This window comes from Marmota flaviventris, chromosome 9 (genome assembly GCF_047511675.1).
Source record: "Marmota flaviventris isolate mMarFla1 chromosome 9, mMarFla1.hap1, whole genome shotgun sequence".
Lineage (NCBI taxonomy): Eukaryota > Metazoa > Chordata > Mammalia > Rodentia > Sciuridae > Marmota > Marmota flaviventris.
In genome coordinates, this window is record NC_092506.1 from 28,996,670 (window position 1) to 29,014,936 (window position 18,267).

Consider the following 18,267-nt stretch of genomic DNA (forward strand, 5'->3'; position numbering starts at 1 on the left):
CCCCTGTACTGCCCCTAACTTTACCAGGAATGGCACCTGAAACAAGCCCTATTCCTGCCCCCAGCTTTGCCTCAGATGTCTTCCTCCGGTCAGTATGGTTGAATTGGTAAGAGTGACCGGTTCCCTCCAAACCCATGTCATGAAGGTAGATTCACATTTATCTCACAAAGGCACCTAGAGTTTTGACTTTAGATTGTGTCTTAGTATTTGCAAAGATATGATCTAACCAATGTTCCTGGAATATCACCTTATTGAATATGAATTTAGAAGAAAACAAATAACCTACTCCTTCTTCTCTGTTGTTATTCCCATACCAGCCTGTATATTGCACCAATACCTTTTTTAAAATTTTTTTGATATTTTGATTTTTTTAATATCTTTATTTTATTTATTTATTTTTATGTGATGCTGAGGATAGAACCCAGCGCCTCACACATGCTAGGCGAGTGCTCTACCAATCAATCCCAGACCCAATACCTTTTTGAAAAGTACTTTTAATGAAAATGAAATATAGAGCTGGGATTGTGTCTCAGTGGTACTACAACACTTGCCTAGTATGTGTGAGACACCACTTTCTATCCCCAGCACCACATAATAATGAATAAAGTAAATGTATTGTGTCCATCTACAACCAAAAAAGTAATAAAATTTTAAAATGAATTATATATTAAAATAGAAGCAATATTCCAGGTGGTTTTTAATAACTATCAATTTTTGCTTTAGTATTGTTTTGTTTGGGAATTGCAATTCACTCTGTTGGGAAGAAAGAATAATGCCAGGCAGGGGTTTTCAATCAAAATAAAACTAGTATTTTCTTTCTTCAAGAAATGGTAAATGAGGACTCATTCTATATACAGGATGCCAGGACATAATGGATTACTATTACATTTTATGAAACACATTTAGGCCCAATGAGAGAGAAACTTCTATAATCCCTTTAAGTCCAATGGAAAAAAAAAAACAGGTAAATAAAATGTGAAACCAGATAACAGCATGAAATCTTTCTCAAAAAATAAAGCAAAGCCTCTGTTTTCCCCAGTTCCGTAGCTGTGGTATCCCTGCCCTCTCCTTAGCAAATGCCCCAAATGGAATTTTAAATAAAGTTGCCCCCATTGAACTGGAGTTTTGAAATGAAATCAGATTCCCCGCTTCTCCAATTTCCTTCTGGGTTCTTTTTTTTTTTTTTTTAATTTTTTCCTTCTGGGTTCTTGTCACACAGATTTGAATAATAGAAGTCACAGACAATAATGGAAGGCAAGAGTAAAGAGAGTAGGATTCATGTAATTGAGAAGAGAATAGGTAGAACTCCCTCAATGCTGGGGGGACCTGATAACAGGAAAACCACTCTGGTATACTACTGTAAGGGCTTAAATAGTTTTGGGTATGAGCATTGACCAAAACCTGTTAAACAGGCATTGAAAATGTATCAAGCGTTGGCTGTATCCTTTGGTTTTTGAGTTTTAACCTTCCAGTAACTCCCATCCAGGTTCACCTCCACCTTCCTTTTTCCTGCCACTTTGGGACAAAGGAGTTGGCTAAAATGTTCCCATCCATAAGCCTCATGGTCTTTATACTTGAAAAAAGGTGTTGAGGGGGCCCATTAATGTGTGTACTAGTAAGTCTCATGGTGTGGGCCCTACATATGAACAACACCTTAACGGGTATGCTACCCTGACTGCCTGATCATTGATTATTCTTACCATTGAGGAGCTATTAAAAGCATTTAGAAAACTTTTATGGGTTAACCCAAGTCTCCTTTTTTTTTTAAGCTTTTTGCATATATCATTTCATTTTTTTCCACTTTTTAAAATATATGTACAAAATGGTGGGATTTATTATTACAAATGCATACATGCACCTGTTCAGCTCCTTTCCCCATTTATTGATCGGGTTGTTTGGTATTTTGTGAGTTCTTTGTATACCCTGGAGAGGTTAGAGGCCAAACTCATTCTCTTTCTTCCTCCCCATCCCGGCCCCCTACACACACTAACACTGCCAAGGAACCTTTAGGACCCTATGTTTGGGGGCCTTGCTCCTGTTCCATGCATTCTGGCTGGGCTCTAGTCAGTCCTGCCCCTGTGGCCAAGTGTCTTCTCAGGACCTGGTCCTGTGATTCCTGTTGCTCTCTCCTCCCTTCACCTGGAGGTAACCTCATGGTTTAGTGAAAGGAAAACCCCCATCTGTTCTCCAAGACTGAGGACCTTTCTCCCTTCTCTAGATTTTTCTAAGAACTTAAACTTTAGGAAAACAAAATCCAGATTTACAAGCTCCTTTGTTTTTGTTTGTTTGGCCACATACCTCCCCTGAAGCAATGAGGTAGGGAGGGTCTTACCAGTTTTGATGGAGCAGCTGGGAGAAGGAGGATGGGGAATGTGTTATATCTCAAAAATTACAACATTGAACATCTCCTTAATTAGACTGTGTGCTCCCAAGGAAAGATGATACTCTTAGATGGAAACCAGAGATATCTAATTTGACTTCAGTCCTTATGAAAGGATAATTTAAAAAAAAAAAAAAGCAATATCTTGGCTCATATAGATATCAAATGAGTATGCGTTGAAGATTTTATTTAACTTTTAATGAGGGAACCAAGCAGATGTTATAACCAGTTCAAAGGAGAAACCAAAAAACAGACACATTTATGGACCAGAAATAGTGAAAGAAATATGCAAATGAAGGAAAAACTAGCTTCTTCCTCAGTGGAGGAGGGAAGTCAAGAGAGTAGGACATAATTTGCATTTCTTGAAATAACAATTATTTAGCATTATTACTATCAGTTATCTACAGGACTGTTATAAATTTCATTACAATCAGAACCAGATAAACTTAAAAGGTCTGCACTAGTCAATGTCCAATAATGCATATAGTTTTCCCCACAGGCTGTACTAAAGATAATTCAGTTGGGGTCCTTGTTTCAGCTTAGAATTGAACTCCTCGGTTACTGTGAGAAAATACCTTCTTAGAGCTCTATAAAACTCCAGATAAGGAAACAGAGCAAAACTAGTTTAAAAACCATGTGGCAGTAGGTGGCAGCAAAACTCTATGCCTAAAGAATGCAGCCTTCAAAGAAATTTGTGAAATAGAGTTAACCTCAAGTCCCTGGGCTTTCAGGAATCCATAAATCCCCTGATGAATGTATGCAGAAAGTTGTCCTGGATTCATTTTTCTGGGAATCCAGACTTTTTTTTTTTTCTTTAAATCTGAAAAAAAGCTACAAAGAACTTCCCTCCAGTGATGGAAATCCCTCATCCCAATAATTGTATCCACAAATTGGTTGGCAAATCAGCTCAAGTTAGAAACACCTGAGGAGTTATTAGAGCAAAGGATACAAAACCGGCATTCTTGTAAGGTCAATAAAGAGTTGAGTATTAGGCAACCTATTATGGTTCAACCTGTGTGCACAGGTGCGTGGTTGCCCCCCCCCCCCCATTCCCATAGAACTGATAGATGCATGAACATCTGAGATCAGCTGGCTTGTCAAGTTGAAGTTTAGAAGAATGAACTCTAGGATTCCAGACTCTATCCCAAGACCTCAATGTTTAACTACAGTCATCTCTGTCCACCCTGGACAGTGAGAACCAATATGGCATTGGGGTCCTCACTAGCACCCAGTGCCCTAGGGGGCTTTTTCAAAGGGATATGAACAGCCTTAGGATCTCCTAATGTGCTTATTCAGACACATGCAATCAGGCTTCACCCCTCTCACTCTCTGAATTAGACTCTCAGGGCCACTTGAGGAACCTGCATTCGAGGGAGGCTCCCACACTCTTCTGAGCCTAAAGAGTAAGTAGTCACCGCAGATGGGAGAGAAAGCACGAGCTGAGATGTATCACCTATCAAAATGCACTTGTTAAAGTGTTGAAATTGTGACTCTGATTAAAATGTACAATTGGCACACGTCAAAGATTTTGTTCCGCTCATTAATTTGAACCATTATGTGGGTGCTGCCGACTCCAGGAACGCTTGAGAAATCTACCAGGAGAAGCATTTTCAGAAAAAAAAAAAAAAAAGAACATGAGAATAAGATCATGAGGTTACAGATAAAGCTGTTTAATACACTTCAGGCTAATTATACCCTAACCTTTGGAATATCTTTTCTAACCAGATAGATTAACACATAACTTCACAGTTCTAAAGTAATCAATTGCCAAGTCATAAACAGATACATTCTTATAGAAAATCAAATAATCCTTGGGGGGCCTTGTCAAAACATACCCCAGTATGACATTGAAAGTACATGCTGCCCAATGTTTTGTTTTGTTTTTACCTTATGTTTGAGTTTTAAATAATTATTTTTTAGAGTGAAGAAAGATAAACATGGAATGAGTGGACCCCATACCTCTGGGTGAGAACATTCAGGCTGAAACTGATGTGTTCAAAAATTAGACCCAATTAACTCAGAGGGAGAAGGACTGACCGGGATTCAGAACTCATGTATCTTAGATTTATTATAGACACTAGTTACAGTCACGCCCTCTTGATTTTAATAAGTGCTTTTTCATCTTTGTAGTTATTTTTCTTAAAAACTAGTTATTCCCTAAAAACTTATCTTGGAAGTTTATCATAAAAGTTTGCTATGGTTTTAAACTTTGTTCTTCTGTTTTTAATCTAAAAATCCAGGCTCTTTGTCTAAAGATCAAAAATATCCTTTGATTTCTATGAAACAATTGTTTACCTGGGGGATTAAGCTATGATCACCAAAAAACATGAACTTAAGTGAAAAAAAAATCCATGTGTTCCAACTCAACTTCATTATTTTTTTGTAACTTTTTTTTTCGCCTTTGGAGAATAGTTTAGGAATGAATATCTGTTGTGAGTAAATATCTAAAGTTTAGCAACTTCTTCATTTCAGTTCCTTCTACTAATTTCAAGTAAAATTAAAACTTAGTAGCTTTTTTTTATATAATAATCTTTCAGTGGTTATCCCTAAGTGGGATTACCAATATTTCCAATATTTTTCTTCTTTGGGCTTTTTTGTTGTTTTCCTCTTTCTTTAACCAAGAACAAGACTTTTTAATTAAATTAACCTGAAACTTTTTTTTTTTTTTTTGCGTGTCACAGAGATGGAAAGCTGGGCTTATGTCTGTTAAACCCATACCCTAGTGCTGAACTGCAATCCCAGCTCCCTAAATTAATTTTACTAAACTCATTTTATTGACCAAATTTATTATTCTTTATTTATAATAACAGCATCTACCATTTATTGACTTCTCAAATTTTAAAAATGATTGAAGTTTTATTTAAAGTGCTTATATGGAGGTACATCTTACATATCATAAAATTAACCAATTTCAAGATATTTATATATCAATATTCACAACGGCACTATTAACAATAGAAAAAGGTAGAAACAACCCCAATGCCCATCACTAGATGGAGGAATATACAAAATAGGGTATATACATACAATGGAATATTATTCAGCCTTAAAAAGGAAGGGAATTTTGACAAATCTCCAATATGGGTGATCCTTAAAGATATTATGAAATGAGCCACTCACAAAAGGGCAAATGTTGTATGGTCCCATTTATGTGACATACCTAGAATCTCAAATTCATTTAGTCAGGAAGCAGATTGGTGGCTGCCAGGGGTTAGGACAGAGAAAATGAAGAGCCAGTGTTTATGGGCATGGAGTATCAGTTGAGGAAGAGGAAACCGTTGGAGAGGGATGGTGGTGATAACCCGACAACCATGTGACTAAACACCACGAAGCTGCAGTTAAACATGGTTAAAGTGGGAAGGTTTGTACTACATATATTTTACCACAATAAAAAAAAATAAGGAAACAAATTCTGCAGTTTCAGATGCACAATTCAATAATTTTGAGTAATTTTACCAAGGAGTACAATTACAACCATAAATCAGTTTTAAATGTTTTAGAACATTTTTCATCGCTGCAGTAAGATTATAATTAATCCCCATTCCCACCTACAGCCCCAGGCAATCACCCATAAACTTCCCATCTCCCTCAATTGGCTTTTCCTGGATGTTTCATTTAAATCATGCAATCTGTCTTCTCCTGTGTGTAGCTTCTTTCACTTAGCAAGCTGTTTTTGAGGTCCGACTACAATTGTAGCATGTGTCTGTAGTTTGTTCTTTTGTTGTTGCCAAATAGAATTCTACCATATGGATAGTCTTTATGTTTGCTATCCATTCAAAAAGGGATGGCTGGTGAAGGTGTTCCCGGTTTGGGCTTTATGCATCATGAGGCTTGGACATTCACATACAAGGCTTTTTGTGGACATGACTTCATTTCTCTTAGGAATGGAATCGCTGAGTCATGTGGTAGTTTGAGGTTTAAAATTTTGAGAAACTGCCAAACTTTCAAAGTGGTTGCCCATTTCACATTTCAACCAGCAATGTCGGCAGCTTCCCAGTCTCCACATCCTCGCCAAAACTTGTTATCACCTGTCTTATTTATGACAGTCATTCCAGCAGGTGTGAAATGGCATCGTGTGGTTTGAATCTGCACTTCATCGACAGCTGATGATGTTGAGCATGTTTTCATGTGCTTGGTAGCTATTCATATGTTTAATGAAAGGTCTATTCAAATCTGTGGCCCATGTTTTGGTTGGGTTGTCTTTCTTCTTGATTTTTAAGAGTTCTTTGTAAATTCTGGAGGCAAGTCCTTGATCAGATATGCATTTTTGCAAATATTTTCTCCCAATCTGTTGAAAACTCCAAACTCACTAACTTTTCTTTTCCTTTTCAAAAATTGTTCTAGTTATTTTAGTTGTTTTGCATTACCATATTAATTTTAGGATCTGTCAGTTTCTGCAAAAAAAAAAAAAAATGCCTGTTGAAATTCTAATCCAAATTGCATTGAGCCCTTTCATGATCTTAAGAGTGGTTTGTTTTGAACTTCAAAAGTTTTTCTTATTTTAATGAAGTATAGAAATGTTTTTCTTTTATGGGCCATGCTTTGGTATCATATCTAAGAAATCTTGCCTAACTCAATGTCTTGATTTTCTCCTGTTTTCTTGTAAAATTTTTGTTTTAGCTTTCATGTTAAACCTATGATGTACTTGAGCAAATTTTTGTGTACGATGAGGATCTAACCATTTTTTTTTCACTTGTGAGCTTCTAACTGTATCTCCATGAGTTGTTGAACTGTTTTTGAACAATTCTCCAATCAATTGCCTTGTACCTTTGTCCAAATTCAGTTGAGTATAAGGATTAATTCCTGGAATCTCTGTTCTGTTCCACCAAGCTCTGTGTCTGACTTTATGGTAGTAGCATATTGTCTTGCTTACTATGGAGCTACATTAAGTTTTGAAATAGAGAAGTGAAAGTTCACCAACTCTTTGCTCTTCCTTTTCAAAAATTGTTCTAGTTATTTTAGTTGTTTTGCATGTCCATGTTAATTTTAGGATCTATGTGTCAATGTCTGCAAAAAAAAAAAAAAAAAAAAGCCTGTTGAAATTGTAATCAGAATTGCATGAAAGCTATAGCTCAGTTTAGGGAGAACTGCTTCGTCTCCAATATGGAGTCATCCAATCCATGGACATTAAACGTGTCTCCAGTTATTTACATGTCCTCTGATTTTACTTAGCAACATTTTGTAATTTGTACTTGTACTCCTTTTGTTAAATTTATCCTTCATTTTATTCTTTTTATGAATGTAAGTGAAATTTTATTCTTAACTTCATCTTCAGATAATTTTCTAACATTAGTCTTATGTCCTATCGCCTTGTATTTATTTAAAAGTTTCAATAAGGTTGTTGTTTTGTTTTGTTTTGTTTTCAGTCAGTTCCTTAAGATTTTCTACTAGATCATGCCAACTTCAAGTAAAAAGTAAAGACTACATCCTTTCCAATCTGTATGCTTTCTATTTCTTTTTCTTGCCTGACTCCATGACTGTTGGAAACCCCTAGGTCTATATATATTGTATAGAACAGGCAAGAAAAGATATACTTGCCCCATTTCTGATCTTTGGAGGAAAGCATTCTGTCTTCTCCATCCTGTAGGATGTTCACTGTAGGTTTTTGCACATGTCCTTTATCAAGTTGAGGAAGATCTCTTTATTCCAAGGTTGTTAAGTTGTTTAGCTTTTTCACATTAAAAATCATGTTAGGTTTTTGAAGTTTATTTTTAACTTCTGTTTATAATAATAAAGATATCACATGTTTACTGAAGAAAATTAAAATCACAATGGACAAATCAAAAAAGCAGTATGAGACTCATGATTTTAGTACACACAGATGGCCTGAATCTTTGGATCTGAAGCATCCCCAAAGGTTCAAGTATTAATGGCTTGGTCACCAGCCTGTGGTGCTATTGGTAGGTGGCCCAGTGGGAGGAAACTAAGTCACTGGGGTATGCCCATGAAGAAGTTATGGGGACTCTGGTCCCTTCCTCTTCCTCTGTCTTTGTTTCCTGGTGGTTGTGAGGTGAGCAGCCTCTTCTGCTACACATTTCTACTGCCATGATCTACTGGGTTGCCACAGACCCAGAGCGATGGGGTCAAGTGACCATGGACTGAAACCTCTGAAACTGTGAGTCAAAATAAATCCTTCCTCCTTTTAAGTTGATTCTCTCAGGTATTTTGCCACAGTCATGGAAAACTAACTGACAATGTATATATATTTATGTATATATATATCTTCATATATAAATGTGTATAAATACTTTCTAATCCTATCAGGAAGGCATAATCAGCTTGGGAATTTGAACTAAGAATTTTAAAGAAGTTGGGCTGTGATCCATGAAATGGGGAGGTCCCCTAGACTCGCGTTGAGGTAGCCTTTTTAGTATTGTTTACAGAAGAGCAGAGCATTTACACGGAGAGTGTGTGTAGATAAAATCAGACAGCTTTCTTTTTTTAAAATGGTTTCCAGTCCAGCGTTCCAGGAGTTGCTGCTGAATAGCCTGCGTTCAGGTTAAGTAGTCGTCCTGTGCCCACAGGCCCTCTCCAACTAGTTCAAGCAAGTATTCCACAGGCAGTATGGTGCTTAGAAAGCAGAGCAATGATCAAAAGCTCTTTGGCAAGAGATCAGACAACCTGTCTCTACTGTTTTCCAGTTGTATGACCTCAGGCAAGCGTCTCTGAGCTTCAGTTTCCTCATCTAGCAAAGTTGGAGTGATAAAATTGACTTTATAAACTTGGCCAGAAGACTGTGCAAAACAATGTGAAATGCTTTGGATGATGCTTGGTGTATAGTTGATAAATAACAATTATGTGTATGATTTATAGGATCCCTTTGACTCAACCTTTTATCATAATGAAATTTGCAGGATTCTAATTAGCGACACTGTGTTTTTGTGGCTAGTTTTTTACATGGTGTATCTTTTTCCATCCTTTTAATTTCAATCTTTCTGATTCCTAACATTTATTCCTAACATAAATAATATGAGCAGCATATTATTATTTTTATCTTGTCTGACTATTTTGGTCTTCTCATTGGTGTATTTAGTCCATTTATATTTAATGTAATTACTGATATAGTTATATTTAAGTCCACCATCTTATGGTGTGACCCTTATCCTAGGGTGTGACTGTTAGGGGAGTCTCATCCAAAAGCTGAGGATGTTTGCAAAAGCCGTGCACTTCAATGAGACTTGAATTTCTATCTTTGGCATAATGGAGGAGCTGAAATAAATTAATCTCTTTAGCATCTCAGCTGCTGCTTTCCTTTTTGCTACTAGTTCTCACTGTATTTGCTCAGCTTAGGAGTCTACCACCCATGTAAAGGGGACTTGTGTGCAGATTTCTCATTCAGCCATCTCTGTCAATTTACCTTCAAGTTCCAGCTCCTCTAGTAACCCTGAACTCTCCTCTTAGCCCAGTCAAATGGCAGCTTTCTGTTATCACCTCTCTCCCCGTCTTCCCTAACCAGTTACGGGGAAAATGCACTCAGGGGAAAACCAGGAAGAATGTGAAGCTCTTCTTGTATGTTGGTTTTCTCTCTGGGATCAGAACCTCTCCTGTCCTGCCTGCATTGTGAGCTCTCCGATTCCTTCAGGCAGGTTCTTTAAACATTTTGCCTAGCTTTTACCATCATTATTTTGGCACAAGGATTAATATAAGCCATTCCCCTCTGGCCAGAACCAGAGGTCTTCCATTTTTGAGCCCTTCTCAAAACTGTTCAAGTGGACAGCAGAAGTGTCTGTTGGCAGCCTAGAGAGAATGGAATGACCCCATAAATCAGATCACAAACAAAGCTCTATGAGATATTAACTGATATCAGGCTGAAATTTAGGTATTTTCTTAAAAAGTTATGGGTTCCTGAGAAAATGAAAGCATTCAGGAGTCTATTAGGTTGAAGATATTTACATTGCTTAGAATTCCTCTTCAAGGTCATTAGACTTGGGCTGGAAGAGCCAAAGAAACTAAAAGCCAATCTAATGAGTGATTCAGTGAGAAAGGCATCTTCTGAAGATCGACTTAAGAGCTGGGCAATTGCACAATATGGGAACAAGGGCTATAAGAGCAGGTCTAAGTTACGAAGCCACTGACTCAGCAATCATAAATAGGACCCATTGTCTCTCAGAGACTCATGAAAATCAACTACACTTCACCTGTGAACTCAAGAATGCTGGGGAGCAATCATCAACATTATTTAAGATGATATTACAGTTTCTTTGGGGGTGGTGAGAAGATTCACTCTGAATGCCTCCAGCTGTTTACACACCCGAGTGTGCAATCTCAGCTACTGGAGTGATTGTTGTTTTCTCCCGTGAGTATTTTCAACCCTTGTTCTTCAGGCAGAGTCTAATCAGAGGACAAAAGCTAGACCAGCTATTTTAAAAAGATTTAACATCTGGCTCGGTGGTAGGGCGCTCGCTCAGCATGCATGAAGCACTGGGTTCAATCCTAGCACCACATAAAAATAAAATAAAGATATTGTATCCACCTAAAACTAAAAACAAATATTAAAAAAAAAAAAGAATTAGTCTTCAGATTTTGGGCAAAGAAAATGGCCAAGAGGGCACAGAGAGCAATCACCTAGGTGGAAACTACAGGAAGGAAATACAACCCTTAGAACTGGGGAAACAAAGAAGAGTCGTTGACATTGATAAGGTTTGAGAGGGGCTGTGGCCAGCTGGTGGTGGTGTCTGAGGGGAGGGGTGAAGTCTGGTTCTGAGAATGTGGGAAAACCACCGGTGGGAACCTCTGCTGCTACTGCACCCCAATGCCCTGCAGGTGACAAGGACAGGAGGAGTTCTCTGTTCTCACTCTACCAGCCTCCAAGGCTCCCTCTAGAGCTGCAGGCCCTGGCAGGGCCCCAGCTGACAAAGCCAAAGTGGTTTGCAGAGTCCCAGCCACAACCTCGCAATGGGGGCAGGAAGGACAGTAGAATGAATCCAACATTATTACCCTTTGTGCATATATGATTACACGACCTGTGTAACTCTACATCACGTACGACCAGAAGAATGAGAAGTTACACTCCATTTATGTACGGGTGTGTAAAAATGCAGTCTACTGTCATGTATAACTAATTAGAACAAATAGAGAGAGAGAGAGAGAGAGAGAGAGAGAGAGAGAGAATGACCAGCCAATTCCCCAGGAGCACATAAATGTAAGTGTAGAAACTCTTAAAAGAAGCCAAAGTACCCATATTTTTATGTCATCAAGGAACTTGTGCATATTTGGTGTTTGAGATATGTGTGATATTTAAGAGAATAAAGCCTACTAGAGTGACAGCTTTATAACTCCACTTTAAAATGTGTAATTGAGAATTAATTTAGACTTGTGAATTTTTATGGTGACACCTAAGTAGACTATAAAATCATGTAATAGAACTTAAGGTTGTCTTTATTTATAAGCTCATTAGCGTCTGTAATTATTTAAGATTTGGGGTGATTTTTGCTTGCTATCAGAAAAACTGAAGTATTTAAATAAATAAATAGATTTATAAGTTCATTTAGAAGTGTTTGAAGGGCTGAGCTAAGCTTGTAAACTGGACCAAGCATTATTCAAAGCTTTTGCGAAAGTTATTGCTAAACTCTGCTAGATTCATAAGCTGAACTTAAAAGCCTACAAAAGGTCTTTGAGTTTGAATATTCTAAAGACAAAATTATTATATTATTTATTAAATTATTAGTGATTAGTAAACATTAAAATATTACCTTTTAAGTTAAGCCAAATTTAAACTTAATGTTAATTTTAAGGGGAAAATAAAAACCACTGAAATCAGTTACCTAAGAAATCTACTGTCCAGGACACCAGAATCTCCTCCCCCTGCTCCCTGCCCCGTGAGTTTTCTTGAAGTGGCCAGGGAAGAGCAAGAGGTGTAGCTTTGCTCCTCGGTGTTTCTGGAACCTGTCAAAGCATCCCTAACCTTGTAGCAGGCTGAGCAGTTTATGCTCCTGGCTTGACAATTCCCCTTTCTCATTTTCTATCAAGCCAGGACCATTTGGATGCAGAACCTGGGGTTGAGTCCCGCCCAGCTCTATCACTTAGAAGACCCCAGCCTCAGTTTCCTCATCTGCAAAATGAGGGTGATGCCTGCCTCCCAAGGTTGTGAGCATCAGCACAGAGCTCGCTTGTACAACAGGGCAAAGGAATTTGAACCTCACTGTCTGCTGGCTGCCTATGGGCAGGGAGCTGAGCACACTGACCTGGGACACCCTCTTTCTTGACAAGGGGGTTTCTTCAAAGAAATGGGCTTCAACCAGGTGAACAGTAAGGGCCGATTACCTTTTCCTCAAATAGACGTTCCGGGCATCGAAGAAATGTCTTACCACAGGTCTAAAGAGGGCAGGCCAAGAAAGAGGCCACAGACTCCAGAGCAGAACGGCAGCCCTGTGGACTGAGTTAATTCTCTGCAGGAAAGTAGCTTCCACCGGCTGGAAAGGGAGGGGCTCAGATCCTGGGCCCCACCTGTGTTCACAGGTTCTCTTGTCCATTTGGAGCATGCTTGGAGAGCATGGGGGGGAAGATCCCTACCTAGAGAGAGAGGAAGGGAGGAAGGTCGTTTCTGCACATACCTGGGAGAAAGGCATGTAAATACAAAGGTCTTTAAAGTTGATGAGGAAGGCAGAATGTGGGCTGGAGTCACGCAACCCGGGAGGCTCAAGTCTCCCTTCAGTGCTGGCTTTGAAGGGGCAGTAAGGTGGCCAGAGCCAAGGACCACCCACACCCTGTAGGGGCTGGCAGAGGCAAGGAAGAGACCATCTTTGAGAGCTTCCAGAATGTAATGCAGCCCTGACACCATCTTGATTTCACAGACATGTTGGACCTCCAACCTCCAGAGCTGAGAGATCGTAAATGCGTGTGAAGTCACACAGTTTCTTACCATCTGTTACAAGTGACAGGAAGTGAAAGCAGATCGTAAGGCTGGGTCCCTTGTCATCGGCTCTCAGCTCAAGCCAACTTGGAGAGGGACCTCTTCCACCTTCCCTCCGGTCACCTCTGGTCACCTCCCGTCACCGGCTCTTTACCATCCAGCGTTGTTCACTCTTTGAAATGCTCCTGTTGACTTGATTTCCAGCTTCCCCACCACATCCAAGGGAGCAGGCACTACTACCATCCCCAGCACCAAGAAAAGTGCCCCCATGCAGTCGGAGCACCACAAAAGATCTGACAGAGAGATGAGCGGGTGGATGGATGAGCATGGTGGCCCATTAATGGCACAGATGCACTGATGGCATGAAATCCACCAAGGCAAAATACTCAGCGGCTATTTACCAGAGCAACGGCCTGCAGAGGCTCAGCAAAAATGTGGGATTATTAATCAGTTCAGATCACATCTCTTCAAACACTTGTTAAGCTTTCAGAGGGCTCAGACTAATGCTGCTACAGCCCTCCTAGGAGTGTTTATGCAGAGAGTAAATATAAATTTCCTCTGCCCAACAGTATCAGAGGGAAGTGTGAGGAGAGAGTCCACGATTAAATACGGGGAGTGCCCTGTCAAGGTCCAGCGCTCTGGGAAGAGAGGCCACGTTGATGTGGGGGAGTGGCCCGCCTTCAGATATTTTTAGGGTTTCCTAAGCTGCACTGATAGGCTGTTTCTCTAGGAAGTGACTTGCTTATCCAGTCCAGGTGGTGACAAAACCCAGGGTAGATGAGCAGAGCCAAGGCTACTGCCTAACTCTGGAGAGGAAGCCTCAGGAAAAGAGATGAGATGGCAGGACAAGTGGGGTTTTATGGTTTGGATCTAAAATGTTCCCTGAAAGCTCATGTGTTGAAGGCTTGGTCCCCAAGGCAGCAGTGTTCAGAGGTGAGGTTTGGGGGAGGTGACTAGATCCTTAGGGCAAGGACCTCATCAATGGATGAATCCATGCAGGGATTCATAATTTAATGGTGGGTTGGGAGGTGGTGGACACTTTAGGAGTTGGGATGTCATTGGAGGAAGTAGGTCTCTGGGGTCTGCTTTGAAGGGTCTCTCTCTCTCTCTCTCTCTCTCTCTCTCTCTCCTTCCCTCTCTTTCCTTCCCTCTTTTTGAAACAATGGAACCAAGTGGCCATGGAAACCATGACCTCTGAAACCATGAGCCCAAACAAATCTTTCCTCCTTTAAGTTCTTTTTCTCAGGTATTTTTTCACAGCAAAGAAAAGCCGACTAACCCATGGATACAGGGAGCACAGGATGCGCCAAGATCCAATTTGACTGCTGTGCTTTGCAGATTCAACCAAGACACACTTGAGGCACCAGGCAATGGCAACAGGGTAACATGTACAAAATTATGTTTATTGGATCCATTTTGGAAACAGACAACATGTAAAAAGGGTTTTGGTTTGTTTTCACTCAGAGTCGAGAGTTGGGATTGCTTCCTGTCATTAAACCTCAGCCATGGGAAAATCCTGGCATAAATAAAAGGAATCTTCTTTGCACAGAGGAGAGGAAAAGTGGTTAAAAATGCCACAGGTATCATACTTGCAATATATCTGAAGGCTAAAATGCCCATAAACACCCACAAAATTTTTATGTGTATAGTCTGAAATATTTACTACACTATCAGGTGTGTACAAAGGTGAAGTTGTAAACTGGCTACCAGTCAGCAGCAACTAAGTATACACTGGTCTATACTGACACTCCCATCCTCACCCTGAGAGGTTATATATTTAACTGATGACTGCTTGCCTCATCAGAGATATCTGAGATATGGAAAAGGCATTTTAAAAACACGAATCATTAATCTTATAAACCAACAAAAAGCAAACCCAAGCACGATTAATTCCTTTGCCTGGATCAATAAATATCTGTCTCAGGTGTGTAATAAATGAGGACAGAAGCCATCAGTTAAATAAATCATGGTGTTCCATTTGCTAATGCAGATTAGTCAATTTGTGGACTTTAAACCACACATGCTAGGAAGATCTCCTTAACATTCCTCTTCTGTCATTCTCTTGGAAAGATGAGATTGAATCAACTTTTTAAACAAAACTTCCAAGTCGCAAACTATCAAAAGCACAATTCTAGACATACTTCAGATCTTCACCCAGAAGGGAAATACCATGGAGGCTTAGATGAGCTGAGGAGGTCTCTTCTCCAGCTGGCAGCTTCAACAAATCCTCACCCTCTCTTGCCTTGTGGCTCACATCTTAAGATTTCATAAACAAAACCTCCAAAGACCAACAAGATCCGGAAAGGCCACCATGTGCCCCCCACACACACACTGGTGGAAGGAACTTTTTTTTTTTTGTTCCCCTGGAGCTGCTATTAGTGAGGCCAACAGACAAACATGAAGAGGAGGATGGGGACTCAGGTCGATAGGAGCCCCGAGACCTGGAGGGAGCAGTCATACACAGTACCAAAGCCTGCTGCCTCAAATAGCACTGAGGCAGGTCAGAATGAAAACAAATAAACCTCCTTCCAAAAAATCTCTCCCCCACTCCCGTCTTCTCGGCTGACTATCGAGCATGGCAACGATCTGTCTGTTACAGTCCTCTACTCAAGAGGCAAACAGTCTCCGCACCCCAACACGGCTCTGCCTAGAAACCCTGGTGCTCCCTACCGCTCACAGGTCCAGAGTGGCCTGCGCCCTGCCCACCACAGATGGCTATTCTGAGCCACTCCCAGTCTCCCTTCCCAGGGGGTCTGCTTGATTTTCAGTCTGAAGAGTCACACCCCATTGGAAATGGACAGTGCAAGATCCTACGTGCAAACATCTGCAAACAAGGTTTTGAAACAATACACGTTTTTAAAAATTCAAGTCAAATCCAGGCACAGACTAACTGGTTGGTTTCCGCCAGCCCCTCCCATCCACTAGAGGAAAGCCGTCCACTTTGAAATGAGAGAGAGATTAAGGCACCAGTGACTCCTAAGGAGGTTAGTTCCTTGACCTTGGGAGGAAGCCTGAGAGGGAACTGCTGAGGTTTAATGAAAGACAGACACCAGGCAGCCTGAGGCCTCTGGGGCCCCAAACCAAAGGACTCTGTGTGGGCAGCCCATGGGTGTAGGTGAGGATGGACCCTCGGCCACCAGTGGGCGGCGCTTTCCCAGTGATCACAAAACTAAAGTAAGGAGGGTGCGTTCCCAGGGCCACAGGGGACGGGCTGCAGTTGACTTTCACTCCTGCCAAACCTGCTACTGCTTTTCGCCTGCATCAAGGGCCTCAAGGGGAAATGCAAAGGCCAACCCACTGTTGATGGCTTTGCGTGTGGTCCTGACAACCTCTGCCAGGGGCGACGGATGCAGCATTGGGAGCACCGGGCAGTCCAACGTCTCAGGGGAAAAGGCCCAGGCTTGAAGATCCAAGTGGGGGGGGGGCAGGACGCAACTGGGTCTTTGTGGCTGCGAGGAGCTGGTCAGACACTGCCCCCCTTGGGCAGCTAGACCAGAGCTGTACCTTAAAAGAAATAAGGCACCTGCAACCAAAGGAAGAGCCCCTCGGGGGTCCATGCAGGGCTCTCCTCGTCCTGGTGCTGGGAAGCCCCGGGGGAGGCATCTCAGCTGAGGGAAGCGCAGTTGAGCTCCGAGTCCTCCTGGCTGTCCCCTGCCACCTCCTCCATGAGCTCCGAGTCCTCCTGGCTGTCCCCTGCCACCTCCTCCATGAGCTCCGAGTCCTCCTGGCTGTCCCCTGCCACCTCCTCCAGTTCGTCGGGGCTGTCGGTGATGTTGGGCTCACTGGAGCACTGCCGGTGGGGCGGGGGAAAGCTGGGCGGCAGGAGCAGGCACTTGTCCTCACTACCGGCCTCCTCCCCCAGGCCCGAGTGCATCATGGTGGCCATGGCTAGCAGCTGGATGTCCGAGTGGGCGTTGGCCACCGTGTGCCGCCGAACGCTGCCGCACTTCTCCAGGTAGGCCTCTCCCTCCTGCTCCGTCAGTGGGGTCAGGGCCATCTCGTTCAGCGGCCGGCTGACGGTGGTCACTGGGGAGGTGTAGTTCAGGAGGGTCACCTTGGGCCGGACCCTGGAGTACCGCCTGGCTACAAGAGAAAACAGCAGCAGAGGCTGTAACTGAGGGGGACGAGTGCTGGGGGAACCGCTGGGGGACTGTCCCCCCAGCAGTGGGGAGGGTGAGCAGGTGGCTCACCTCTAGACCAGCCCTGCAGGACCCAGGGAAGACCAGACAGTGTCTAGATGTCTCTCCTGCCACTACCTGTTTACACCAGACACTGCCCTTGATCTGCCCTACCCCCACAGTAGCTGGCACCAAAAGACTGTCCTTGATAGTTTAGGGAAGGGGCTCTCTTTCCCAGCTGCTGCCTGAGCCGCTGGATGTGCCCTAAATTCCCCTTCTACCAATCTTTGAAGACCTGGGCTTTGGCTGGGTTAGCTCCAAAGAAGCCTCTGGTTTGGTTCAGGATGTGGCCTCTGCAGGGCCAACCAATCATGCAAGAGGGGCTTCACAGACTGCCATCCAGAGGAGGAGGGGCAGGGGGTGCTCAGCCAGGCAGTAGGACCATCCTCCAAATTGCACCAAGTCAGGACACTAATGTCCCTTGCCTCCCATCGGGTGGATGAACTGAGACCTGTGTTCCAGTCAAGCCAAACCTCCTGGATTCAGACAGCTTTGGCACCACTGGAGAATGAGCTAGGCTTCAGGGATGGCCCCAAGCAGGCGGGCTCAAGGAGGAAGGCAGGACAGGAATACTATAAAACTGCCATTTTTTGAATGCTCACCATATTCTAGAAACTGCACTCAGCCTTGACATGCATCTTTCGAATCCTCCTAGAAATGGGACCTAAGTTATGATATATTATTAGCTCCCACTTTACAGACGAGAACACTGAGCCTCAGCTAGAATACAGTCAAGCAGAGACTCACACAAGCTCTGTCTCCCCCCACCCCTCAGACTCCGTTCTTCCTCGTGCCCATGCAAAGAGCACCGAAGCTCTAACAGAATTACCTCAAGGGAAGGATGAGTCAGTATATGG

At 42.1% G+C, this 18,267-nt stretch overlaps 1 protein-coding gene across 1 annotated transcript in view; it reads right to left on the reverse strand.

The window, feature by feature from the left end:
* Positions 1 to 14,614: 14,614 nt before the first annotated feature.
* Prr5l (proline rich 5 like) overlaps positions 14,615 to 18,267 on the reverse strand; it is an 80,458-nt gene continuing 76,805 nt past the window's right edge. The window contains exon 9 of the mRNA XM_027936603.2: positions 14,615 to 17,315. Within this exon, the coding sequence (XP_027792404.2) occupies positions 16,837 to 17,315 (479 nt within the window). The 3' untranslated portion in view covers positions 14,615 to 16,836. The remainder of the gene's footprint in view (positions 17,316 to 18,267) is intronic.